Below are 26758 nucleotides of genomic sequence, written 5' to 3'. Positions count from 1 at the left end.
ATATTGGGGTCCTAAGGTCACAGATTTAAATACAGCTTAAGGGGAGACCTAAACATAATCCATCCACTAACACTCTGGCTGTGCATGTGTGAAGACAACTTTGGAAGCAGGATCTGTTCAAAAAGACCACAGCAGACTGTCCTTGTTTGGCAAATTAAGTTCTTCAGACTGTGCTGTGGGCAATGTCCAAAACACTTTTTCTAGACATATGGGCATTAATTAGAAAAGACTTTACCTTATAAAACCTTTACCATACTTATAAAACATCCTTTCAGCCCTTGTTTCCAAATCCCATCCTTCCCATGATCATTGTACTATTCCAGTAATAGACATATCTTTTCTGCAGTTCTCCCCACACGCATACACAGCAGTGGTAATGGGATTCAAAGTCCAGCTTTAGAAACATAAATAAATTCTTACCAGCCAACTCCACCACCGTTGTGCAACGCGACCCAGGTCGCTCCTCTGAAAGCATCTCCTACAAAGTTTTGTACCGCCATGTCTAGGAGGAGAGGAAAGATGTTACGGGTCTGACACGCTGCAGTCATTTTTTTGTTGTGCTGCCCAGGACATCTTGATTCCGGCTGTGTGAAGGCAGGGTTAACTCACAGCTTCTCTCACAGATACACACTGAACATCTCATTCCTGAGAGGAACAGGCAAGAGATTTCCCTCCCGCTCTTTGCCCCTACACTGGAGGAAGCAAATGCTGGTTTCACACTGTGGTTTGTGAGGACTCTGGCGCTTTCTGCATTTGTCACCCATTTCAGGCAGCTGAAGAACCTACCGCTCCTCAGCTGGGAGAGACCTCCTCAGGGTGGAGAGGAATAGTCTCCTCTCCTTTGGGATGCCTCAGCCATGGAACAACAGGCTAGACGCATCCATGTGGAGGGTTTCAAAACGGGGACACACACACCTGGAAAACTACACACCTTGTGGCTCTAGAAGCCTGAAGTGTTTTCAGGTCAGACTGCAGAGTTCATTCAGCCCTGGGCAGAAAGCCAGCCTAAAGCCAAGGACTTGCATTTTGGAAACAGATTTGGGAGGAAGGTGATACAGGCCCCGATTCTCTGGACATGGGGGAATTTTACCCTGAACACAAACTGCTGAAATCACACAGGAGGTTTCTTTAGTTTTTTAAAAAAGAGGAAAAATAATTAGCAGGCAAATGTAGTTTGACTAATGTCAAATGCATGATTTCCACTTAAATTTTGACTAGAATTTTGTATATTCACTACAATTTGTGCTAAACCATATACTCAGAGAGGTGGAAAAAGGTACACAGAGAGGACAAAAATTTAAAGTTTTAAATGTAAATTTTTAAATTTAAAGGTAAAATGTACTGAAAATATTTGTCCAGATGTAATTCAGGACAGATTTAATATACCATTTGCTGTCCTTTTAACAGCAAAAATAAGAGACAAACCGTAATATCCCCACCAGCCACATTTGCAGACCCGTAGTTATGTGCCTGATGGAAAAAAAGAGTTTACTTGAGCACTAACCTATGTTAAACCCTGTCAAAAGCCCCATTATGGCATCTTTTATCTGGCATTATGTCACTTTAATAACCCAATTACCATAATTACAGTGCTGTCAAGAGGGAATGGGAGAGATCAAAATCCCCATATTCTAAAATGTACAGATTTCTTCCTCAGCCACCAGCGTGATAAGAGTGAAGACTGCACAAGGAGCACAGCAAGTGGACTAAAAAGTAATAACATGCTGCTCCTTGGCTTTAATAAAGGTCAGGAACTGTGCAAATGTCTGCGCTGAAATACACTTTGCAGAGCAATGATGACCTATGTTCGCCAAGGATCAGGCTGAGGTACTTACTGTAAAACAAAACGAGACATGGAAAGACTCTGCAAAAATCCTGTGTGCTACAGAGGAGCCAATTTCACATGAACCAGCTCAAATGTGGAGTCAAAACAACAGGGAAGAAGGGACAGAGGAAGACCTAAGGTATTCGTTCTTACCTCTCAAGGCTCATCTGGTAAAACAGTTAGGTCTGGTTTCAAAGACCTGACGCTGAAATCGGTGGCCAACAGGCTTTAGATAAGCCCTTGGAGAAGGCAAATGGTTCATGTAAATCACAAAATGCAGAGAAAACCTCACAGCATGATGAGCAATAGTGTTTAGCAAGACTTGTTTTTATGGCCCTCTTTTGCGGGCATCGCCTGATATTTACTTCTGTTGCTAAGACCTTTGGTGGAGACATCACCTTGGATTGCTGTTCTCGCTGCAGCTGCGCCGTTTTCTCACAGCTTGTCAGAACCAAACACTATTTGAGGCATCTATCCATCTGGCCTATTAGAACTAGCCAACATATTCAAAAAGTGTTGAAGTGAGACTGATAGACACAGCTAAAAGCCTCATTTCATCAGGAAATCCCGTTAAGATAGCAGGGAACTTTCCTCCTTAAAATCAAGCTATAATTTGGTTCTATTATGAATTCCCATAATGGAAGTAATTCAATATGCTCAGCTACCTCTGTCATAATTTCTCCTTCTGCAGCAGCTTGTATCCTCTAATCTCATACCACTTTGTGACTGTCAGTTCATGACATGTGGAAAGACTACTGGCCTAAAGCTATCATCATAATTTCCACTTTATGGATGGAAAATTGAGGAAGATTTAGGTTAAAAATTGCTTAGTGCTTCACTAATATTTTTTTTTTCAGGTCTCCAGTCGGATATTTCTTGGGTTTCTTTCTCAAAAGCATCCTTTCACAAACTTAAAAGGAGAGTCTGGTTAGCTCAGGTCAGGTGTGCGGAAATAAAAGCTCCATTTGTACAACAAACCTACATGATCTGCCCACAATCACATTGTGTGAGCAAGCAACAGGGCTTAGAGTCTAATCCAGAATGCCTGACTTCCATTCTTACACTTTTACTATTGAAGTATATTACCTTATGACCAGAAAAGTTCCTTTCAGAAACTCCAGATTGTTTTCTTCAGCCCTCAGGCAATGAAGTGAATGCAGCTGTGAATCTTTTTCCTTTAAGCAAAATACTATTATAGACCCGATTTTGATCTTGTGGATCCCAAGGAAATACAGCTGTAATACTGCTCTGATCATCTCTTTGAAACAGCGAGGTGCAAATTAAAATGAAACCGAAGATACACCCCTCTGAGACAGACTGCTCTCCCTGAATCTGGCGCACCTTCACTGAATTTTCAGCATTGCTCTGGACTTCTCCTATGGAACTAGCTCTATGTTCATGTGTGTATCACTGTAAAGTCCCACGAAGTTTCTCAGGAAATCTGATTAATTGGGATTAAAGGGTTAAACAAAAATATTTTTAAATGTTGCATAAAGAGCAATTTCTCTTTTAAAGCAATTTCCTTGTTTGCCTGGACAGACAGGCCTCAGCTGCTCTGCTGACCTGCGCAAAAGGCTGATCCATCATAAATGTTTGACGTTTCTCTGTAAGGACTGTCGGTCCCGCTCACATCATGGTGATCTCGGCTGAGGACTACTGGAGCCTGCAAAAAGCCAAGGACAAGAACACGGAATCCTTCACAGACTCTCAATGCTACCAAGGACCATCATCTGGCGAATTCAGCTCTGTCTTACGTCAGCTTTACCCCCTTCTCCTAAACCCCCTGAAACACCTTCTCTGCCCATTATTTGTTATAAAATGGTTGTTCACATACTGTTCATGAAAGTCACCATCTTTTCATAACTAAGAATAAGAGCTTGTTTTTATGCAGATGGCATCCTCGAAGGAGGGCAGGGAGAAGAGGGGAAGCAGTAAGGTTATTTCATCTGACCACTTTTTGCTGAAATTTCAAAGTATACAAAAATCTTCATTAGAAATAGTTCTTGTTTGCTGTTGAAAATGAAAACTAACAGTAAGAAGTTTTACATTTTTCATTCTTTTGGTAGACTTCAAGACTAAAATAAGTTAGCAATGAAAATCAGTGATTTCATATAGGTCAAACAAGCCAATTCTTGATCTGGAATTTAACTGACAGTACGAATCTAGATCAGCTTGCAGGTCTTCATGATCATATGCCATGCACAGGGTTTACATAAGAATAATTTGCTCTTGGCACAGTGTGGTCTGGAATTAGCTGGCTCTGATTTATGCTGTCAATGAATTAGAAAACCATTGAAAATACACATGAGCACCCAGCTTGCAAGAGGAGGAATGGAGATATGCAGAAACAAAAAAAGGACAGAACAAAATCCGAAGGGCCTGGGAGTGTGACCTTGTCAGTCATAGCTCCAAGGGAGTGCTCTGTCTGGTCAGGTTTATTTTTTGAGAGTAGCTTGCTGTGACGTTCATTTTGAATCCTGAGAAGGTCAACAGCATTTTAAGTATTCTAACAAACATTTTCTGTGTAAAAAAATCCCAGACCTTTCCTAGCTGGGATCTATTCTAAGTTTTACTTGAGTTTGCCCCTTCAAAAAGGGTAATTGTAATTCAGCTATAAAAAAAGATGGAGATGAATGAGTGACAATGCCTTGATCTGATGCTGCTGTACACACAGCAAGTAATGGGTGTAATTACAGAGTGGTGCCTTCAGGATTTTGGCTCCCTCCAGGATGTCACATTGTACCTCTACCTACAATACTCACAAGGAACTTTGAAAATCCCTATGCAATCTTGCCCATAGCATGTATTTTTACCAGCACATATGGTCAGTGGGATTTTACCCAGATGAGTGAGAGATTACTTATGCACTAGAGTGGCAGCGTCAAGGCTAACAGTTTTCTTCATTCACATATGCAATGCAAATGAAAATTGACTGCAGAGCTGACTGTAGCTATAATATGGCTGAAAGTGAGGATAGAGGGTAAGAAGCACTGGAGAGTGGCACAGTCCCTTGTCACTTTTAATGTCTGGGGCACTGCTAAGAAGTTACAGTCCCTGCCTTGAGTTTTCAGCAAATCACAGCATGGAATGTTGTGCTTGTAGATGCCCAAAAAGAAAAAAAAAAAAAAAAAAAAAAGATTCCCAACAAAAAGCAAAGCATGGCATATTTCAGAGAGTTTCTAAACCTGCCTCTCCTATTACATAGCGCAATACTGGTGACAGGCAGAGAGGAGGACTGAGCTCTAATACATGCTAACAGAATATTGGTCCCATGTAAATGGCAGGCACTTCTGCTCTCACTGGTTGAAGCTTTGTTCTTCCCCATCTGCCACCCCAGTCTCAGATATTAAACACAATTACTGGACCATATCAAGACAAAAAAAGGCAAACCTTAATCCTTCCTTCGGAGATTGCTCGATTAATAGCCACAGCTATAGACACACGACCCCTCTGATCAGAATATAAGATTCTAGCTTGAGACCCAACAACCTGGAAAACAAAAATGCTAGAGTGATAAGGTTCACTGTGCAACTTGCTTATCTTTAGGCCCCAGATAAATGGAGTCACAGGAGTGACCCCTTCCCTTCTGTAGGAGAAAGCACAGATTATTTCTTCATCAGCATCCAGAGAAAAAGAAATGAAAATCCCTCTCTGAACTGAGTTTTATCTACACTCACACAATCAGTGAGATGTATTTCTGTATTCAGCTGTTACTGTCCAATAAATCCCACTTTTTAAATCAACCTGATTACTAGGCTGTAATCCCCCTATCAACAAATCCCTTATCAACAGCTGAGAAGCAGAGGTTTGGAAACTGGCAATGGTGGGCTGGAAAGGAAGAGAAATACGGAGACAAAGAATGGCAAGGAACATCTGTCCTGCACAGCTATGCTCCTCTCCAACTTTAACCCCACAGATCAATCTGGCTCCCAGATAAGGAGAGTATGTGTGAGCCCTACAGTGTTACCGTTTAGCTGCACACTGAGAGCCTGCCCTAAAAGAAAAACAAAGGATGCTTCACTGGCATCCCACTTCCTGCAGTGCAAAAGGATGGCAGTTCTTTGGCCTCATCACCTGTTTTGAAAAGGGTACTGGGAACGGCAGGTGTGAAGAGGCTGGGCCAAAGCAATGCCAAGAGAGACAATTTGAATAGCATTCTGAAAGAAAGGTAGTTACAAATGAGGTAGAGGGTGAATCATTAGTGTGTTTCACTCCAGATACAACAAAAGTAGATATTGATGGATTGTTTGAACATTTCCAGATGAGCAAGTGAAAGGAAAAAATGCTTCAGCTCACCCTGAAACCCTTCTGTGTAGAGAAGTTTAAGTTATCAGCCCTGGGAGTTACAGCCAGTGTTTTCATTCATGCCCACTCCTGCTTTTCACTCCAGCAATCAACAACCGCACTCTGGACCAGGAGCAGTTGCACGTGGTGAAGGAGGTTGTGCACTTACCAAGCTGTGCCTGCCAGCTTCCCGAATCCAGCGGATGTTATCATGGTACTGCTGCTTCACAGATGTGCTCACTCCCAAGAGAAAGCAAGAAAAGAGGTTTTGAAAATGAATGCAATATGCTTTAAACTGAATTTATTTCATCTGACAGCACTAGGAAGTCAAATTCTACTCTTGGATACAAGCATGCATATAGGAAATGCTATATAGAATCCTCTGTGCAGGTGATGCAGTAATATGGCACCATATATTTAGAGGTACAAGTTGTCACCCAGGAGACAGCTGGAACTGCCCAATCTTCAGCAAACTAAATTAAACCTTGCAGTGTAGTTTACACGTACTGTTAATTTCTGGTCACCTGGCTTGCTGTCTACTCCTTTTCTGAGGCTTTGCTGAGTTAGTAGCTTTAGCAAACTCCCTGACATTGGGTACTAAAGTCCAGCCTTGCACCAGGTAGTAACTCCTTTGAGCCAGCCAGTAGAAATTCTCAGAAACAGCTGGCAATACATACTTGAGGATAAAGTTACACCAACGCTGGGATATAAATTTATAGCACAGCAGTTGCTCTGTACTAAATGGCCCACGTGAATGTGTTTATCCCAAGATAAAACTGAGGTACGTTGCCTTGCATTACTAAGCACAAACTGCACAGAAAAACTTAACATGGAGTAGCTAGTTTAGGTGTAAATCCACCCTACACCTTGCTTAGATATATATATTGTTAGCTAAGAAGAGAATTATACATAATGGTTTTATACTCTCCAGCTTCTCCTCTCATTTATATCTGTGCCGTTCCATCTCAATCAGCCAAACCAAAGAGGAGTAAGAATAAAGATACTTGAAGTGACAGACAGTGAAATGCAGCATATATCAGTCAGCTAAATATTGACCTCAGTACAATCAGCTCTCTCCAAAGGCACAGCACCATCTGTAGCAAATGAGCAACGAAAGGGAGAGGGGGTATGGAACAGGACAGAAACATCATCTTACTGTCTTAATTTTGGGGGCTTTTACAGTTACGCCTTTCCATGCAGGCTGAGTGTGAGCTCAAAGAGGTTACAGTGGCTGAAGAAGTTACTGCCTGTAGGCTCTTTCTGGATGGGGTAAGCTATGTCACGTTACCTTGTCCTGAGCGCCATGGTCAGCTGCCAGGGCTCAGCCTCAGCTGGCATGCGGCAACATGCTACGCCACAGTGACTGACCTGCTCATGCATCGGAGCTTCAAGTTATAAGCAGTTCTGTAGATGCCAAGATAGCATGTTCCCCAGCACTTTCCAGCGCTCACCCATTTTCAAGTCAAACCATAATGTACATATAATTTATGTTTGAAAGTCAGCCAAACTGGAGAAACGGCACTCTGCTAACTTGAAATTGTCCCTGATAACTAAGAAAAGTGTTTAGACTACTGTCTTTCTTTCCACTAGGCAATGTCAGCAGACATGCATAGTAAAACTAAAAAAAGGGAAGAGGAAAAGGCAAGATATTATATTTAATCTGAGTTAAACACATTGTTAAAGGGAAATGTAAAATATGCTTATTCCTGCAGAGGCAGACCTTCCGTACAGAAAGCTTTAATGATCCTAAAGCACTGACAGGTCTTTTTGGGGGCTGGCTCCAAGTGATAGCTTCTAAACTCTGCAATAAGGATTAACATGTCAGCTCTCAGCTTTGCAGGGAGTGAAAGATTAAACACTTGCTAGTCCTAGTAGGATTGTGCTGCCATTCACAAGCTTTAAGGAAGCATCTTCTAGAAGGTAACGTGTAGTATTCACGTGGGTTATTATAGATGTTTAAATAGAGTTTGCAAGAGTTACCTTTAGAAAAGCAAATAGAGAATGAGTGCCTTTCTATCACTTCTATAAGCTATATCAGAGAGTACTTCCCATATTTTATACTTCACAGTGCACAGACTTATAGAAAAGATCTTACTGTCTGTTAATTCTATAGAACATATCCAGAAGAGAAGCCAGATGAGAACACTGGCTACAAGGACATATCTCAACACAGCACGTTTGTCCCTCCCAGTCACCAATAAACAGTCATATTCTCTATCCTAAACTGTGGCGCATCCAAAGTCAGATTTCACCAGCTACCCCTGGGAATCCTCCCTTTTATTTAGTCTTACTTCCTGCAATCGAAAAAAATCTTACACCTCCTTCTAGAAAGACCTTAACTTTAGAGTAGTTCCATGTGTCTCATTTGCTAAACTGCTGCCTCCACCTCCCCAAACCAACTGGAATATGTTGTGGAGTCAGGCATGCTTCTGGTGTTTCATGGGCCTTTGTACTTGTTTAGCGTTTGAAAGATACTAGAAAGCATTGTGTACTCAGAGAAACAGTCCTCATCAACACAGAGATTGGCTGTCTTTGCTCTTGGGAGATTCGTGCAAAGGCATCTCTTGTGCAAAGGCTAACTTAAAAGCTCAGGTACCTTAGGAGTGGAAGCAGATAATAAAACTAAAAACTACATAGGACTTTTTCACAGTTTGTAAGGTTTAAGCACAAAAGTTCTTCTCCACGAAAGGAGAAGAATGGTTAACATTGGACTCAAGGCCAAGTCAAAAGTTTAGATGCAGAATGCAACAGACTTCAGAGTTTTCTCTCAGTCTTTGTAACAGATTCTTTTACGAAATTCAAAGGTAGTTTCAGATTTTAGATGTCTATGTGTGTGAGGATATCCAGACCCTGGAATCTGGTCCAAGCCCAGGTCCCATAGGAAGCAGACAGTGAGTGGAATACTCAAGAATATGAATCCACAAATGGCTCTTTATTTTCTGGCCAAATTCTGCTTTTATTTCTCTTTGAAATCCTATTCGTGTTGTCCTGCCAAATTCAGAAAATCCAGTAATAGCCTTGCCCTTTAGCCTGCTTTCACTTGTTGGGATTTTTAAACGTAATTTTTCATTTAAATTAAGAAGATACATGTGAAAGTTCAATGCTTTTTGTCTGTGGAAGACACTTCTCTCCGCAGCTTTACATTACCATCTATTTAAACAGCCACATACTGTTGTGTACACAGTAACTAATTCATTTCCTAGTCTTGCAATGCAAACCATCCAAAATTTCACCCTCCCTTCAATTAAGCCAAGGGACCAGGTTTAAAAACATGGAAGTTTCAATATCCATAGAACAGGGTAGGCACTTCTGGGTCATTGCATTAAAAACACATCATGCTCCGCTGCTATTTCTTGAAAATGACTCCTAAGGAAAGTTTAGGAGAATAGACGGGACCTTGCAGGGTCAGATCCACTCTATCAATAATTCACCTCTTGGGAGGAAGAGGAGGCTGAACACCAGCCTTACATTATAGGGAGGCAACAGTAGTTTTGTTTCAAATGAGGCATATCTGAATGTGGTATATCCTTTTCAGAAATACCACCCTAGATCCTTGCAATGCTAACTGTTCCAGAACAAATAGGACAGCATTCCATTTTTTCACACTTTGATTCATATTTCAATGATGTCTTTCATGAAAGAAGCAATAAATATTTCATATGCTCTCCTCCCCATAAAATGTGCTTTAAATTTCTGATCCATTTCCTTCTGATCCCCTCCTTGATTCTGAGAAGCACAAAGCTCCAAGCTCTGGAAAGAGAAGAGCTGAGGACTTCAGTCATAGGGGACAATGTCACTTGAGTCTTTGAGTCTGCTGTCCAGTTACTTGTAAAAGTAGACAAAAAGAGAAAGGAGTAGGGTCTTCCTCTGCAGCCTGGGAGATTTGGATTCATGTCTGCTGACACAAAATTAGCTTTGCCTCAGTTCCCGTTCACAAGCAGGGGATAACAGTAGCAGCCCACTTTCAGGGATACGGAAAGACAGGGTAATCCCCAGATACTAGAGTAGCATACCAGTAGTATTCCAGACTGGTTCCACCAGTGAGTAGAAGCAGCTGTCAATTTATTAACAAATATCAAAGAAGAAAGGCCTCCACATTGTAATCACAAATGGATGATGCTGGATGGAGCACCACAGCCGTGAACCCCAGGTTTCCTGCCACCGATCTGCTTGCTAGGCTCTTAAAATCCTCCTTAGGTTGCCATGCCTCATTCACCTGTGAGACCGGGGCAAAGCAATTTGACTCCTTTAAAAAACTCTTGGAGGCCTGTTGAAAGATACTGTTTGCCTTAGAGTTTCAAGGTGACGAAGTGCAGGAAAAATCTGTGGCAAATTAAAAGAAGCGTGCTCAGCCAAAATTGCAACAATGGCTTTGGGATCAATAACCTCTCTGCATGGTGTTTTTACTTTTTACCTACTGGTTACACTCCTTACAGGGGTTTGAGAACAGCAAGGTTTCCTGCCCACAGGGAACAGGCAAGAGACTGCTTTCTGTGTTTTCAGCCAAAAGTTAACACACATTTCACAACTCTCAGACTCCTTTTCTTCCCAAAAGCACCCCCAGTGATGGGGGCACGGGATGGTGCCTTACCTCCCTGACGTATAAAGTCTTCCAGCACAGACATGGCAATTGAGTCGGTGGTAGCAAGATCCTGTGGGTCACCTGAGGTACAAACCCAGCGGAATGGCCCAAATCCCAGGGAAAAAATGTCCCTGGGAAGAGAACATGTTTCATTAAGAGATAGTTGAAATTCTTTCCTTATTTATCCTGGCTGCTAGCAGTGCTTTTCTTTCATTAGCTGGAGACGGAAGAATTTGAAACATTTTCAATGAACTAATCTAAACAGAAACATCAAGGACCATTAATTGAGAAATTTAACAGTGCTGTTTCACACAGCCATTGACTGGTGTAAAAAAATACAGTCAGGCCAGAATTCTGATAGGAATGTCAGGGAGTTCAGTCAAACAAGTGCATCATCAGATGAATTGCAATTTTTCTTTTGTTTCATCAGATATACTCTCCCTGCTGCCTGGTCTTTCATCCTTAACCAAGGCTGAGTGCATCTACACTATCAGACAAGTGTAGATTTTGAACAAGTGCCTGAGTCCAGACTCATTTGCTGTCCACATTATTTACACATAATAGTAAGACACACTTCAGTTGAGTACCAGAAGAAGAGATCTCATCTGCTGGGTGCCTTACTCTATGTTCAAGCCCCTGTTCACATGGTATAGGCAAGTTAAGCGTGAGTCAGAGGCAAAACGTGTTACAAACCCAGTGTAAATCTGAAGAGATCTCCTCAGCTCTGCTTTCCCTACAAGCAGTACGCACAGGCTGGGTAGGAGGTACAGTCCTATTTCAGATGTGGTTTTAACTTCACTGTAGGCATAAGTTTTTATGATTTGGAATTGAGCTCTACTGCTCAAGGGACAAGCTCTTGGGTTTTTTAGCACCTAGAAGTGAAGTTGCATATAGTTATAGGCTGTGACTTGACTGTTCTGTTGAGTAGAACTGCTTAAGAAAAACTGATGCAACAAAAGATAAAATGCAGGTATTCATGTAAAGGAGTGAAGACTTTTGATTTGGCAATGTTTTAGCTTACTGTTCACACATCTGGCATCTGCTTTCCTAAGACCTTTTAATCCTGAAAAGGATAAAGCTTTACACCAAATTATCAAGACATGCCATGCCTTTCACAAAAAAGTATTAGCAAAACCTCTGCTGTCAGAGTTTACTTATGTTAATCACATATGTCTCTCCAGGTCTGACTCTTCTTTTCCTCTGCACACAGGAAGATGCAAGGAGTAACTCTAAGGAAGCCAACAGAAAATATGAGCATGATACTTACAGCCAAAATAACATTGTCCTAAACTAGACTGGGCATTACTCCAGAGTGGAGAAAAATAAGACTAACTCTGGCATAACACCTGCGAGATCAATGTTCCTACTGCTGTTGACTCCTTTTTGTAATTTATAGAGCACTGCAAGATCTGCACTAAGACGGAGTCACAAGGCACTTGAGTGCTTTATTCCAAACTCTCCCCAACATACCCCATGATGTGCTGAACATAGGAAGGATATCGAAATTCTGTTTTATTGCCTCCTCTTTTCTCAACATCAGCACCTATGAAAGAATTTTAATAGTCAGTGACTTGATGAAGAAAAACTATAAAATGCAAAACCAGAATGCACCCGGGTTCCCATGAAGGCTCTATCTCAGCCACAGAGAAGATCAGGGGTCTTACAGAAAGGGAGAGGCTGAAGAGTTGGCATAACACAGCGGCCAGCCTTATCCTACCAAAATGTACTGCTGGGAAGATGCATGCAGGATTGTCTTTGTTTCCACCTAACAACTCCAGAATCTACTCACCAGCCCTTTGAGCTTCCAAGAGAAAAGCATTGCCATAATCCCAAAAAAACATGCCCTTATCAGCTAGTTTGTTAATAGCAGCCACATGTCTCCTCAGACTGAAATAAAGAAGGAAACAGTTATTTTTGAGATTGATAAAATATCAAAAAGAAAAATACCATGAACTCACTAAAGACATGGGAGTAAGGGGAGACAGACATATCTGAAAGACCCCAGAGAAATCCAGACATAAACCCATACAACATCAATTGAGATGCTTTCAGTCTGTAGTACCTATTATCCCCAGATCTTGAAGTGATTTAAACTCATCAAGGGAACACCATTAGTCAGCAGAGAGAAGCCATGTCTTTCAGCAAAGAAACGCAGCCAGCTCTGAGAATGGAAGGTAATAACAAGAAACAGCCTACACAAAACTGCAAAACAGTATAAGAAGTTCACAGAGAAAGTGAGCGGACACAGAACCAGAAAGTGGCTGAACATCACTGTCCTGGCCTCTCCCCTATCCAAAACAGCTCAGTTTTCCCTTTGCCTCCAACAGTGGACCATACCCTTCTGTGATACCATTTCCACATAATATTATCTAGTTCCAGTCTCAATGCATAGTTGCATATGGAATTGTACATGCATAGGTGTAACCGCTTGGAACTCGAGAGATAAATCAATGCCTAACAAATTAAATCAGAATTTTTTTGGGGCTCACACCTAGATTGTCAGAAATTAGTCTCTCCCAGAAGTTTACCTTTCTGTTACCTTCGTCTTAAGAGTAGTATGATACAGAATTGGGAAACTGGAAAGGTCCTTACAGGTCCCTCATCCAAAGTCAAATAGATTATATGCCCATATTCCACCTTCTACTGGAAAAATGTCTCCAGCAGGAATGTTCAAGGTGAACAAATCCAGAGCAGGAGCCATAAAGTCTTGAAAGTACCAGCTGAGAAAAACAGTACAGCTTGTTCTGTTCCACAGTTCTTTATTTCTATATAAATTGTGACAAATTGCTTCCTTTATAATGCCCAATTCCAATTTCACTTGCAAAGTTGTAAATCAGGAGTAGCTCCCCAAAATCCAGATGCTGGATAGAACTTATATTTGCAGCAAGATGGGAGGATTGATTGGGGAAGATTTTCCGCTCCTCATATCCTTCTCTAAAAAACCGTTGGAAGCATGGTAGGTTAGATGGACTTCCTGGCTTTTTATGCTATATTCAGTGAACCTAAACCTACTGGTAGCCTATGTGAAATTGTACTTATTGTCCCAGATTTTTAAAACCTAATACAATGTAGGAACTTACAGAAGTGATGTAAATCATTAGTGTTCAGACCTCTGATCCTATATGCTACAGACTATAAAATGGCGGGTAAGTGATGTCTGCCAGATTCTGAGTGATAGCTGTGTAAGTACAAAGCTGGGAGTTATTAGTGCTGTAGCTTTACCCCAGATTTCTACTGAAATATCAAAGACCAGAAACTTCTTGCAAGAATGACAGAGATCCGATCACTTGCAGAGCAACTAAACAAAAGGTTAAAAACATGTATCACCAAAACATTTACCTCTCTTGTACCAGGGTCCGGTACTTCCCTGGATTTGTGGAAAGAAGCTGCTTTGCTTCCTCAAAGCCAAGCTGTACTGGATAGTACCCGCCACTGAATGGGTTATGACACGAAGTTTGGTCAGACCCCAGATCAACTAGCAGCTCTCCTGTTGTGTCCAACTCATATACTAGCCTTTCCCTGGGGAAGACAGTGAAAGGAGTGTTTGAACAGAAGCTGTCATTTCACATTCTAGCTCCTCTTTCAGGTGAAATTCTTCCATCCCAAGAGGTTGTTTATAAAGATATGCCCTTGGTGGGCTAAGTGTTTTAGCAGTCAGGAGATGGGAAACAACGGTGACGACAACGTAGGTGCAACTTTTATAATTCACATTTATCTGGGCAGGAATGGTGGTAGACGAGTCAGGTATCAGTATGACGTACCAGTCTCACTGGTCAGTATCAACCTTTTGTATATGGTGACAGTAAGATTTACTATTGGATAAAGCCTCAAGAGTGCAGGAATTTCTATCCATCATCTGATTATTTTTATTCAATCAGCACCTACTTCTATTCTTCACTGAAGTCAAAGACATTTCCTTGCCAACCAATTAGCATATGGTTAGAAGGAAAGGGATAAATTCTTCCTTCATCCAAGGAGGAATCTTAGGGATTTCTTTCCCTGAGAAATTAATTGTTCCGTAAGGAAAGGAGCAGGTGCACGGGAAAAAACTGGGAACTGGAGCACGTGGATGAAGACCCCTCTTTTGACAGTACAGTTTTTCATGAGCATGTAGAGTAATGAACTCAGCACTACATTTAATGCCTTTTCTCTTCCAAGGCTAGGAGCCAGTTCCAGGTTGACTAACAAGCAAGAGCATTAGTATATCCATTATCCACATATACTACTTACCATAGATCTACCACGTTCCCATGGTAACCCAAACTAAGGGCAATTTTATTCTTTCTTGCATCTCTAGAACAGATTAAAAAGATTAGCTGAGAAAATGCACCTCATGTAATTCCATCTTACAATGTACAAATCACATACAGAGTCAAACCCAGCAAAAAAGTCTATATGTGGTTTCCAACACTCATCAACAGATCTTTTAACCTTCATGTAAGTGTTAATCACTGGTTCCAGAAAGCTTGAGTGATGCTTCAAGAGTAACTTTAATTGTAATTGCTTTATGCATATTCATGGAACTGAATGAAGACACATTTAACATATATAAACAATATGAAGCATTGTTAGTGACTTGCAGTAAGCACTGGTAGTCACTAATAATGACTGCTGCTGTTTGGAAGGATGGATTCACATTCAAAAGCAGATTCAGCATAAGAAGAGGTGTCCTTCAACCACTTCTATATGCACACTAAAATGGCACAATGCAGAAAGATGTCAAGTGAGGATTGGGAAGCAGAGGGAGACTCACTGAATAATGCTACAAGTCATACCTAAGGCGAGCAATGCAATGGTCCAGGTTGTTAGAGATTTCCATCAGCCATCCCTGCTTGTAACGTTTCAAAAGTGCTGCTTCATCAACCTAAGAAAAATAGCACACATCTTAAAACTTCTGTTTCCCCTATGCAGTCACTTTTACCTTTAGTTTTTTCAATTAGCCTGCAAGAAAGAGTAGCAAATAGGTAAAGGGAATAGCCCTGCCTTGGTCTTAAGAACATAGAGTAATTGTTCAAATACTTATTTTTCACCTCTGATTTTTTTACACTTTGTTCTTTTTTACTCCAGGCTCAAAGCAGGAAAAAAAGACTTTCTGATACGTCACTTCTCAAAATATTTTACAAACCAAATATTATCATTAAAATTGTACAAGAGGTAAGAATAATTAACATTAGCAGAAAAATATTATTGTTTCTTTTCATGATTATATTGAAAAAAACAAAAGCCAAAATGTTTCCAATTTATTCTTCAAATTTAGCTATTTTCTGTGGAAAAAAAATTCTTTAATTAAGGAAATATTTTCTTTGATCAGCTCAGAGACAGACATCTCTGCAAGTTCCTTCAGGATGAAGCAACATTTTGCTGAATAAAATCCTCACTCTTGTTCTTCAACTACTGGTTGAAAATCTCAACCAAATATGGAAAAGAAGAGGAAAGCATTTTCTTGTCCCAGCTGGCTAATGCCTCTAAAAAATGGAATGGATCAAAACAAAACTATGCCTTTAATTCCCTCTTGTTTGAACTTTGAAGCTCCAAACAAGCTCAGTCCCAAATCTGCACCCTCTTCTGGGCTCAGCTTCTGTGTGTGTCAGTGTGTATATGCATAAAAGACAGCTGGATAAAAATATAAATGTATAGACAAACGGTGGAGACTTTGGCACAGGTTCCATATTAATGGTTCATTGTACAAACTTGCAAATCATTAATACTTTTATAATGAGCTATCAGTGGCATAAAGCAAGTGGCAAAATTAATTCAAGCCAATTTACTGTGGTAGTAGCGGATTTAAACACCCACAGTGGTGTGTGTGCATAAGAACACATCATGCATCTTGTAGTATTTCATTAAAGCATTTTTACTTCTTTATAATCCACCCCTGTCATTTTAATTCTATAATTTCTCATTAACAAAGTATTTATATGTAAATTAAATAAATTCTGTATTCAGGAGTCACTTGAACACCAGGAAACCTTTCTTTCCTAATTGTTCTTAGCATGAGAAACCTTCCATCATTTCCCACATCAGTAATAAAGCTATCCTTCCAAAACCCCAGATTATGATAATATCAGTGTCACTGCCAATGGAATTATTCAATAAAGTCAGGTGCCATGGGGAACAGCTTCTTTGGGAGTTATTTAAATCAGCACAGGCAGAAAGATATTAAATGGTCTGTATGAATTACAGGAATTGGATTCATTTAAATCTCAGCATAACACAGATCAGATCTATTTAGATTTGTTTCCACATCCTACGTATTTTACTTCAGCCCTCTCTGACAGTCTTAGTATTGCAGGCTTGTTAGCATACTCAAGAAAACTAGCTTCTTTGAACCACACTTTCAAAGATATGCTTGCTTTTGATCAACACCTCAGTAGTTTAAAAAATTGCACAGATGATGAGCTAATGTCACCTCCAGAGTAACCCTAGAGAGCTTAGCGCAGCTCAGAAGAGAGTCTAGCCCTCCACACAATTATTTCATAAAATCACAATCTGCTTCATGTCAAACAGAAGAGGTAAAATACTTGCACCATTAATCCCTTCTGTCTAAGCTTCGGAAGCCCTGGCTGACAAAATGACATCTCTTGCACAATTCATCAATTTGCATATTTGTCATTTGATGATATGTCATCAATTTGACATAAAAATGTCATTTGCATAAATAGTTCCTTAAATAAATAATATGTACATATATATAGCTATCCACATGTGCTCCTGAGACTCATTTCCGACAAGGATCATCTCACAGGAGATAAAAACCAGGCGATATTCAGTCTCCTGAATAAAATCATCTGCAGCCGTAGAGATGAAAAGGACAAAGGACTGCTGCGAATAGCATTCACTGGAATCTTTCCTTTGTATTTTAGCATTTGAAAGATCATGATGACAGAGTAGAAGTCTGAAAAAAAATAATTTATTCACTAATAACTTATTCAATAATAAATTGAATAAATATACTTCATCTGCAGGGAGTGCCTGATGAGATCTCAGATACATGTAAAAGTCATGTGTTAATAAAACCACTTTTGCACCATCTTTGTGAAACAGTTGAAATGCTAACCTTCCACAAATAAGGCCTGAGCTAGCCAGAGCAGGTCAGATTTACTGTGTGCCATGTGGGCAGTTTGACCCATTATGTTTTGAATTTTAATTATAATTACCATTGGTCAGATTGCAATATTCTTACGCTTTTCATTACAGCTAGTGACATGCCCACAGCAGAGGTTTGCCAGCTCATTCTCTCTATAAATGACTTTGGCTGAGAAAGCGAAAGCCCCGCTCCAGTCAGCTCTGACTGGAGTTGAGTTCTCAAAAGCCTCTCTTCCTCTGGAGCAGTAACAAGAGCTCATCACCTGCAGACAGTCAAAAGAGCACAATGCATTTTTGTCAGCCCTGTATCTGCTCCGCCAAGAATGTTTCCCCAGTGTATTGAGTTCAAAGGTAGTCATGAGGAAAGCAATGCATGGAAATGTTTATTGTTTCTCAACAGCCAATATCATTAAAGATATTCCCTACCATTTTCACAGAATTGCAGGGCAATATCTTCTGTTAAAAACTGTTGCAGTGTTTCTGCAGTCCATCTTTCTGTCTGATTTGTTAGAACAGAACATATGACCAGCATAATAGCTGAAAAATGCAGGTATTAGGAGAACCTAATGTTACTTTTTTATACAAAAATGTATTTCACTGAAAACTTAGAAACATATGCACTTACCAAAATTATGATGTTAGTGTTCTGCATTATATATTATAGCTAAGGATATCTGTAGATCCACTTGATCCTATCATACACTATTGCGATTGCTTGGACATTAACAGTCTTTGATTAACAGATCATTAGATTCTCTTTGTTTATGGGATGAAATAGCTGGGCTATTTTAACATATTTGGAGCAAAGAAACATTACGTCAGGCTGAAAGACTCTCTATAAAGAATATATGCTGCGGGTGAGCTTCAGGGTAAAGGGAAAACGGTAGTACAGAACTTCCCCCATCAGCATTCTCCCTTAGCAGAATTTACCTTCACTGTCTACAAACTGGGATTCTCATGTTTCTAATTAGCCTCACTGTCTTCATACTGAAGCCAACTTTAAAATTCCCAGTTTTACAAAATCCCATTGACTTAAAGAATCACAACACCAAGCAATTGTGTTAGTCCCAACCTTGATGAGTGAATCATACGAACATTTTTAGCGAGTACTTTCCATTACACCTGATAAGGGTACCTGAGGAAGTAGATTCATTACAATGTAACTAACAGCTTTTTAACACACTTTTTTTGGCAAAAGAGATGCAGTTCCCATAGGAATTGGCTGTGGAAGTTACACCCTTTCACACATGAAACGAGGGTAGCTCAAGCACTGAGAATGGCTCACCTGACAGCATCATTCTGCATTTTTTTGTGAGGCAGTCCTAACAAGTTACAGTCCATAGAGTCCCTTAGAGTCCTTAGAGTCCAACCCAGTGAAAACTGCTCAGCAATGGAAAGGACAGACAGACCTTAGAAAAGGGCATCTTTTTCTGAGTTTGCCTTGTCAGGGTTACTTGAGGAACATGTCAGATCAGGCGAACAAGAACAAGGGTTCTGAGTCAGCACATGAAGAATACAAGAAGGATTGCTCTCACCTCTGCGATGATCCCCACACACCCAGCAATGACTGCAGCCTTTGCTTGAGCCCCACTCATCCCTCCAAGACCAGAAGTAACAAACACCTTTCCAGACAGGTCTTCTGCCTTCAGGTAGCGACGGCCTGCGTTAACCACTGTGAGCTGTACACAACACAATATAGCAGTTATCAGGAGCTATTTTTCCTGGAGTTTCTGAAACGTAAAGATCTTCTGTCCCTTTTGCAAACAGAGTTCAAAACTTGGGGGTCATTGGGACCATGAAACTGTTTTAATCTTTTAAGAAGGAAACTTATTACAAAGTGATGCTATGAAACCATCTGTCCCAATTATGTTTATTTCTTTCCTACGACACAGAACAATCAGTGGTTCCCAACATACTGCTCTTGGGGTAGAGAGACTTATTCAGGATGGTTGCAAAAGACAACTATGGAAAACAGCTAAGAAAATATTTTTATCTAACATTTGGTCAATTCATACTTCACTTATTGTAGCTGGATATGAGCTCAGACTGAGACCTTGATATCAGATTCCTTTAGGTCTGTGTTCTGGATAAGATGCCATGGACTATCTGAGTGGAAGGACGCTAATTTTTTAAGAAGCAGGCAACAAGAATTTCTTTGGTATCCAGAATATCCTCTCACAGCAATCCAATCCACCCCAGGCACCAGCAGGAGATATCCTGCTCTAAAAAGTATCAACAAGTAGACCTTTGCCCAGTTTCTTACCACAGTCCCATGGACTATTCCTTGAGGCCCAATGTAGCAGTAGCTCCCTGCAGTCATCTGACCATACCTAGCAACAGCAATGAACACAACGATACCACGTTACTCAGACTGGAACGAATTCTGTATGTGTCTACATGTTTCCAGTACAACAACAACAAAAAAAAAGTATCTGTGCTTTGATTTGTTGTTAAAGATCTGCTATTATCTAATTTACAACTTAATAGGGTTTATTCATTAGCAAGGCACCAACATGTTTTCAGAGGACCATTTAGCTCATTAAATTGAGTTTAAAAATACATGGGTCAAAAAACTGAGTGTAAACTTGTCTTGGCATTTAGCATAGTGACTAGGACACAAGGACACTTTTTCACCTTGTTGGCACCTTTATGCCATTGGTTTTCAGTGGCACTCTTGCTTTAAATCACAGCTGCCTTTGAAGTTTTTAGCCCAAAATGGTTGTCAGCACTCCTATGAAATTCTCAGTAAAGTGGCAATGGATATTCTCTATTCATGCTCCTTCATTTCTTCCAGCTTCCTTATCTGTCCACACCCAACCCTCCAGTGGTTTTAACTTAGTCTTTCCATAGTACACAACAGAATAACAATCCTGTGCTTATCAACTAAATCAGCAGTAAAAAAGCAGGTTAAAATCGTTAAAAAACCCAGTGATAACTCTCTACTTTAGAGCTTTCTCTTGGTGTGAAGGAATGTTTCATAACTATTTTCTGTAGATTGCAAAACCACCACTGCAAAGTGGAACTAGCCAGCGCTATAAGTAGGTTATGATTAAGGCTTCAGGCTGTAATTCAGCCAAGCCCCACACATAAACCTAATATTAATTCCTAGCAGACCTCAATTACATCCTTATATGTGTGGCTGAACATAACTCAAACTCCTAAATAATTCCACTTAAGTGTGCATAATGCTTTGCAGCACCAGGACTTTATGCAGCACAGTTGAAACCCATTTGCATTAGGTATTTTAACCAACCACTGCTTGATGTCTGAATTACATTTTAGGTAAGTATTTGATAAATTTTATTAGTGAGATATCTTCTTACATTGTTACTCCCAAAGCAAACATCTTCTCATATTCATCTCTGGTGGAATAGTTGGGAATAACCTAAGAAAACAATCAAAGGAAAACCCACATAAGCAAATCAGAGATTTAAGCAGCTCTTTTTAATAGCCTACATTTCTCTAACTATGGTCACACACATAGAAAACCAGTGAAAAACAAGAGGAGTAGTTCAGGTGTTTTATTCCATGCATTCTAGTATTAGAAAAAAAAAAAAGTCTGTTCTTTCTGGCGGTGTGACTGCCATGCAAGTTTTAAGGAAAACAGTTCTCTAACCACAGAAGTAGCCTGCAGGGAGGTAGATATTGAATGGCTCAAAAGACTGGCAACGAATCAGTGTGTTCACTTGTCCAGCTTGCCTTCCAAGCAAAGCAGTCCAGATATCTGACCATCTGATTAATAATCATCTGTTTGCCTAATCGAGGGCTTTTAAATCTTCCAGACTGAGCCTAGCTGAACTGTTTTGGTCAAGAACACATACAGCGCAGGCTCAGTCAGAGCAGAAGTCATCTCATCAGGAGGGGACTGTGCCCTCCACCACTGCAGAACAGCACACTTGAAGTGAGAGCATCTGTACCGGAATAAATGCTGCAGAATTTTGGATCCCAGATTCTCCTGTGTGCTGTTGTAAGTTCAGGTAGTATAAATAAAATTTTAATTCAGCAAAACACTTGAAAACTAAACAGAAGAGGAGGAAAAAGAGGAAACAAGATGCTGATACCTACCATGCCATTAGTAATGATTAATCGAGGAGCATCCCAATGGCTGGGAAAGAGTCCCAGAGGATGTCCACTGTACATTACTAGTGTTTGCTCTTCAGTCATCTCTGACAAATAGTGCATTACCAACCAGAACTGAAAGGAAAAGCACAGAAACTGAGGGAATCTTTACATCTACATTTATGTTTCTTTGTGAAGCTGCTAAACTGAGTGTGAAGGCAGCTATGGAGATAATGAGGTGTATTCACATATGGAATAACAGCCAGAGCTCTCAACACATTCTTGCTTTTAATAAAGTCTGTTAAGAGATATCACTCAGCAGGAAACATAAATCACCAACTAGCAAAAGTCTGAATAAATTCCAGAATAATTTCTCCAGTACAAACCCCAGAAATCCTTCATTTTTAAAGCCATTCTAATTTTATCTTGAGGTCAGCCATTTGGATCTGGCACTTTTCTGGCAATCTTTCAAAAGGCAAGCTGCAAAATTTCCCTATAAAAGTGATTAAAATACCCATGCATAGTATTGATCCTAACCTGAAATGGGTAATTGAGCATCTTCTAGTGCTCATCATCTTTTCAACAAATGGATATTACAATGTGCACTTAAAAATGAAATAATTTTTGTTCTCAAAGAAAAAAAGTCCGCTTTCATTATACACAGTGAAAGAAGTCCTTGAGGCACCCAAGAGTATGCAAATAAATACATCTCAGCTTTGTGTGCATAATTCAGTAGTTACTCTTGATGTATGCCAAAAAATAGGCTTTGCTCATCTAAGCATAGATTTGACTCACGTCCATCATTGTGGATCACAAAGACCATTATATTCCACGGGACTTTTAGTATGTGACAGCTAGGCCTGAGGAGAGCTCTCCCATGCAATACTAGAATTCAGCAATAGCTTGAAGCTACAGGTTCTGTAGGGACACAAAGTTTTGAGAAAAAAATGGCACCACCGATCAAAGAGACAGCAGTATCAGTGACAAGTAAACAAAACCAGTTGTCACAGGCACTTCACCTCTGTGGTTGTGTCTTCGATCTCAATTAAAAATAGTACAGATTTGAAGCCAGCCATTTCTAACCCAGCTGATTTCCCAAGCTGCAAGTTAAGTTGAACAGCAAAGAGTTACTGGAGTTACTACCTTGCTTTTTACATTTTGGTTTTGTTTCATAAAAAAATCTTGAACAATCAAATTCTGGTCCTAGGACAGAACAGGTAACTAGCTGAACTCTCAACTCTTTAGTAGGCCAGGAAAAACATTGTTATAAAACTGGAAGCTGTAAGATAGATCTTTTTGCATTGAAAGGCACAACTAGTAAGAAGGAAGCAAAGGCCTTTCCTAGCTTAAGGAACAGTTCTGTTGTCTGCAGGCTTGTAAAGTTAGCTCTGGACATGGTTTGTTCTTTTAAAATCATTCAGAAGAAAGCACAGGTCTGTAGGGATGATATAAACCAAACTGAACCTTTTCACTAGGAATTTTGCAATGATAGATTTCCAAAAAAGCATGTTGTTTTCAAGCCACAAAGAGAACAAAATGTTCTGTCATAACTGAAACATTCATGTGATTGCTACCCTAAGTAAGCAAAAACAAAAAGGTTTTGTTTGTTCTGCTGTGAAACAACTGCAGGTCATAGCTCTGGCTTGGATAAGAGCAAGAGAAAAGAAAATAATTTTTTACTTTGGCAGCCCTTCTACTTCACCTTGCAGCCCAGCACCTGCCTAAGGGATGTCAGTCCAGTCAAGGCTGCTATATATTTCACATCAGAAATGCTGTAAAACTCATGTAAGTTAACAGGTATTAGTTAACTGGCATTTACTAATCAATACACAGAATAAAGAAATGGTGTGCATTGCCATGGTGCCTTTCTTTTAAAAGCAGTCAGAACAGTTTTACCTCAAAAGCTGCCTAAGACTTCCATTTAACTCCCATTTACCAGATTAGAAAATGAAAGCATGAGTTTTCTTTTAGCCACAAATGAAAAATCACAAACTGGGAGGAAAACCCAGGTCACTCAGTCCCATGTTACAGTGAGGAATCCATTCCTGTCCCTTAACTAGGAACTATATTTGCACATTAGTTTTGCTGTTTTTTTTTTTTTTTTAACAAGCAAGCCAGATTCAGATAAAACTAAAAGTTGTATACATTATCGTTTATGATAGAAGTTGGCTCCTTAAGCCAGCTTTTGCTTATGTAAGCTGCAGAATCAGAAACCAACATCTTCCCAGCCCTTTGGGAGTGATGCTGCCCTTCAGGGTGATGTAGCTTTTTACCTGTCATTTCTGCTCTGCACTGCAAAACTCAATACCACATCTCCACCTGTCCCCGCTCTGTGGCCTTGGGGCGTACCAGAGGCTGCAGGGATGATGTGGTTTTGGCATTTCAGAATAACCACCTTTATCCCTATCCATAGTTGCTCAGGATGGTTGTTCACTAAATGTTCCTCCTTCCACTACACACCTGTAAGAGCATTCAGACCCCAGAGAATATTTTTTTCTTGAGAGAATAAATTGAGCTCATACAAAACGTGTCACACATGTTGCTGATGCCAAAGGTCTCCTGAAAATGTTTCCTACGTGCTTTTCGCAGTACTTGGATTAAAGTAAGTGTATGTATTGCCATTTTTGGCTAAAGAAGAACAGAGATTATACAACTACACCTTAAACACCCCAGCTTCAATTTTAGACAGGCTTTTACCCACCTGCCATTTTTTTCAGAAGATCAGGGATAACATTGCTAGGCAACACAATAAAGTGCACTATGATCTGGCCAGCTAGCATGTAAATATTTACAGCTAATCTGATTTGCTTAGAAAAGGACTCGGGATTGCACTTTCTTAAATCAAAACCTTTTTTTTAGTCCACTAATTGTTTTGGAAAATGTTGCAAAAGTACCAGAAACAAGCAAGCAAAAGATAGACTTTTTTTGTTTCCTAGAATTCATTTTTACTCTAAAATTATCTGTGTAAAACAGACACATTCAAATGCATCAGAGAAAGACCAAGAACTGGCCTTTACACCATCAAACACAGTTTGGTATGTTTGTGGTATTATGTTTAGTATTTCTGTTGGGCTGCCTGTGCTCTCCTTACTAAATAAAGCTCTCCCATCTATGTCGTTCGTAACTGAGCATTCCTATATCCAGACAGGATGTTTTGGAGTATTTTGAGACAACGACTGCCAAGAATTATCACAAACTGCCTAAGCAGAATGTGCATGGGGGAGGGTAAAACTGGTTTCATGAAACAAGTTGCAAAAGCAGCAATGGCCTACCTGCGCCCAGTTGCTGAAGACCTGCCCATTTCCTCCGTAAGTGACAAGCTCCTGAGGAAACTGAAAAGAGAATTTAACCATAAGGCAAGCAATTTTCTGAAACATTTCATGCTATCTCCAAGCAATTTTTGTAATCTCAGTAATAAATCTCTTCTAAAGCATATAGCATCAACACTCTTTAGATTATTGAAATCAGAAAATACCATCCTAAAAGTGATAATTCAAGAATAAATTAAAAACCTTTTTCAAAATGAGGTGTTTGTAATTGTTATAATGGTATTTTGGATGCAGAATACTACAAAGTGATTGCTTAATTGCAGTTTCTGTATCAGACAGACATCCAATAAACTCCCTTAAAGAGCGACTGAGTGAGCTTATAGTTTGGTTGCCACTAGCCTTTAGCACTGGAAGAGTCTATGACCAGCAGGGCATAGCTGCATGGCCTCTCCCCTGCCATTTGCAAAAAGATACATTACACTGGGTAGTGCTTGTAAGGACAGACTCTGGTCCTGTAATCCTCTGGTCAATCGGTCCTCGAGGGACAAGCTTTCAAAGATACAGGAAGCATCAGCAATAATTTTTCAGCGTGAGTTGCAGGAGCAACGTACTAGGAGCTGAACTCTACCTGTCTCGCAGACAGCGACCAAGCTCCTGTATGCAGTGGGAACTGGAATGAGCCTTGCTAGTGTTGCTGGAGGCCTCAGAGGTCTGCATTAGGACCGGGACCCACTGTGCAGAATTCAGAACTGCACAGCAGGAAACTAAAGAACTTAATACAAAAGATGCCAAACCTTAGGAATCAAAATATAACCAAAAAGAAAAGCACAGAATCACATTCAGTCCCTTGCAGGCTTCGTCTCGGAGAAATGGATGTTCTAGGACATCACCCATAAGGAGGCTGCCTTGGCTCTTCAGACATTGGCCTGCTTGGCTAACACACACAGCAGCCAGCTCTACACATACAGGGGCTGGCAGGTACCCTGGGGCACAGGACCAGCAAAAGGCTTATCAACAACTAAAATTCTATTCAGTCCATGGAAGGAGGATCATCTGCACAAGGATTAATTTCCCCTATATGCCTCAATTCTTCAATTTTTATGTGAGCGCACGTACAGGAAGCAACATGCAGATTTGCTGCTGCCCTGTGAATCCAGGTTCCTTATTTTCACCGTACCTTACCTGAGCCACCGAGGGATCCAGATTATTCATGATCATCAACATAATGGCAGCAGCTGATTTGGTCTTGCAAGGGTATTCTGCTATGGGGTACGCTCTGAAACAGTAGTCACAAAAAATTAGAAGAGATACTCCGAATCACAGGGCAACCACAACAACATACCCCACAGAAATACCCCCATATGCCAACACATTCGTTTGGGTTGCAAGCTCTTATTCAGGAGGGAAGGGGAAATAAAGAAAAAAGGAGAAAAGTGCAGATCTGAAATTACATAAATAACTTCCCCAAAAAATCAGGTTTTAACTGTTATCAAAACTAAGCAAGGGGAAAAAACTATATTCAGCTTATTTGCTTACTTGTTAACCCCAATCAATTATAAATATGGTGGCCAAGAGCTCTCATTGCTTTTTAACTTCACTATTTTGGGAATCCTGGAACTGGCCTCTGTGACACGGTTGCCAGGCTAAGCAGCC

At 40.2% G+C, this 26758-nt stretch overlaps 1 protein-coding gene across 1 annotated transcript in view; it reads right to left on the bottom strand.

The window, feature by feature from the left end:
• Positions 1-26758, bottom strand: part of UROC1 (urocanate hydratase 1) — a 45126-nt gene that overhangs the window by 7213 nt on the left and 11155 nt on the right. Inside the window, exons 3-18 of the mRNA XM_056334431.1 lie at positions 26288-26381; positions 25109-25168; positions 21843-21971; positions 21101-21162; positions 20041-20107; positions 19313-19456; positions 15467-15555; positions 14922-14984; positions 14031-14210; positions 12481-12578; positions 12162-12234; positions 10701-10822; positions 6279-6349; positions 5216-5314; positions 3389-3488; positions 421-502 (exon numbers count right to left, since the gene is read on the bottom strand). Of these exons, the coding sequence (XP_056190406.1) occupies positions 421-502; positions 3389-3488; positions 5216-5314; positions 6279-6349; positions 10701-10822; positions 12162-12234; positions 12481-12578; positions 14031-14210; positions 14922-14984; positions 15467-15555; positions 19313-19456; positions 20041-20107; positions 21101-21162; positions 21843-21971; positions 25109-25168; positions 26288-26381 (1533 nt within the window). The remainder of the gene's footprint in view (positions 1-420; positions 503-3388; positions 3489-5215; positions 5315-6278; positions 6350-10700; positions 10823-12161; positions 12235-12480; positions 12579-14030; positions 14211-14921; positions 14985-15466; positions 15556-19312; positions 19457-20040; positions 20108-21100; positions 21163-21842; positions 21972-25108; positions 25169-26287; positions 26382-26758) is intronic.

This window comes from Falco biarmicus, chromosome 4 (genome assembly GCF_023638135.1).
Source record: "Falco biarmicus isolate bFalBia1 chromosome 4, bFalBia1.pri, whole genome shotgun sequence".
Lineage (NCBI taxonomy): Eukaryota > Metazoa > Chordata > Aves > Falconiformes > Falconidae > Falco > Falco biarmicus.
The sequence above is the reverse complement of the archived record's forward strand: the minus strand, read 5'-3'. Positions and strand labels throughout refer to the sequence as shown.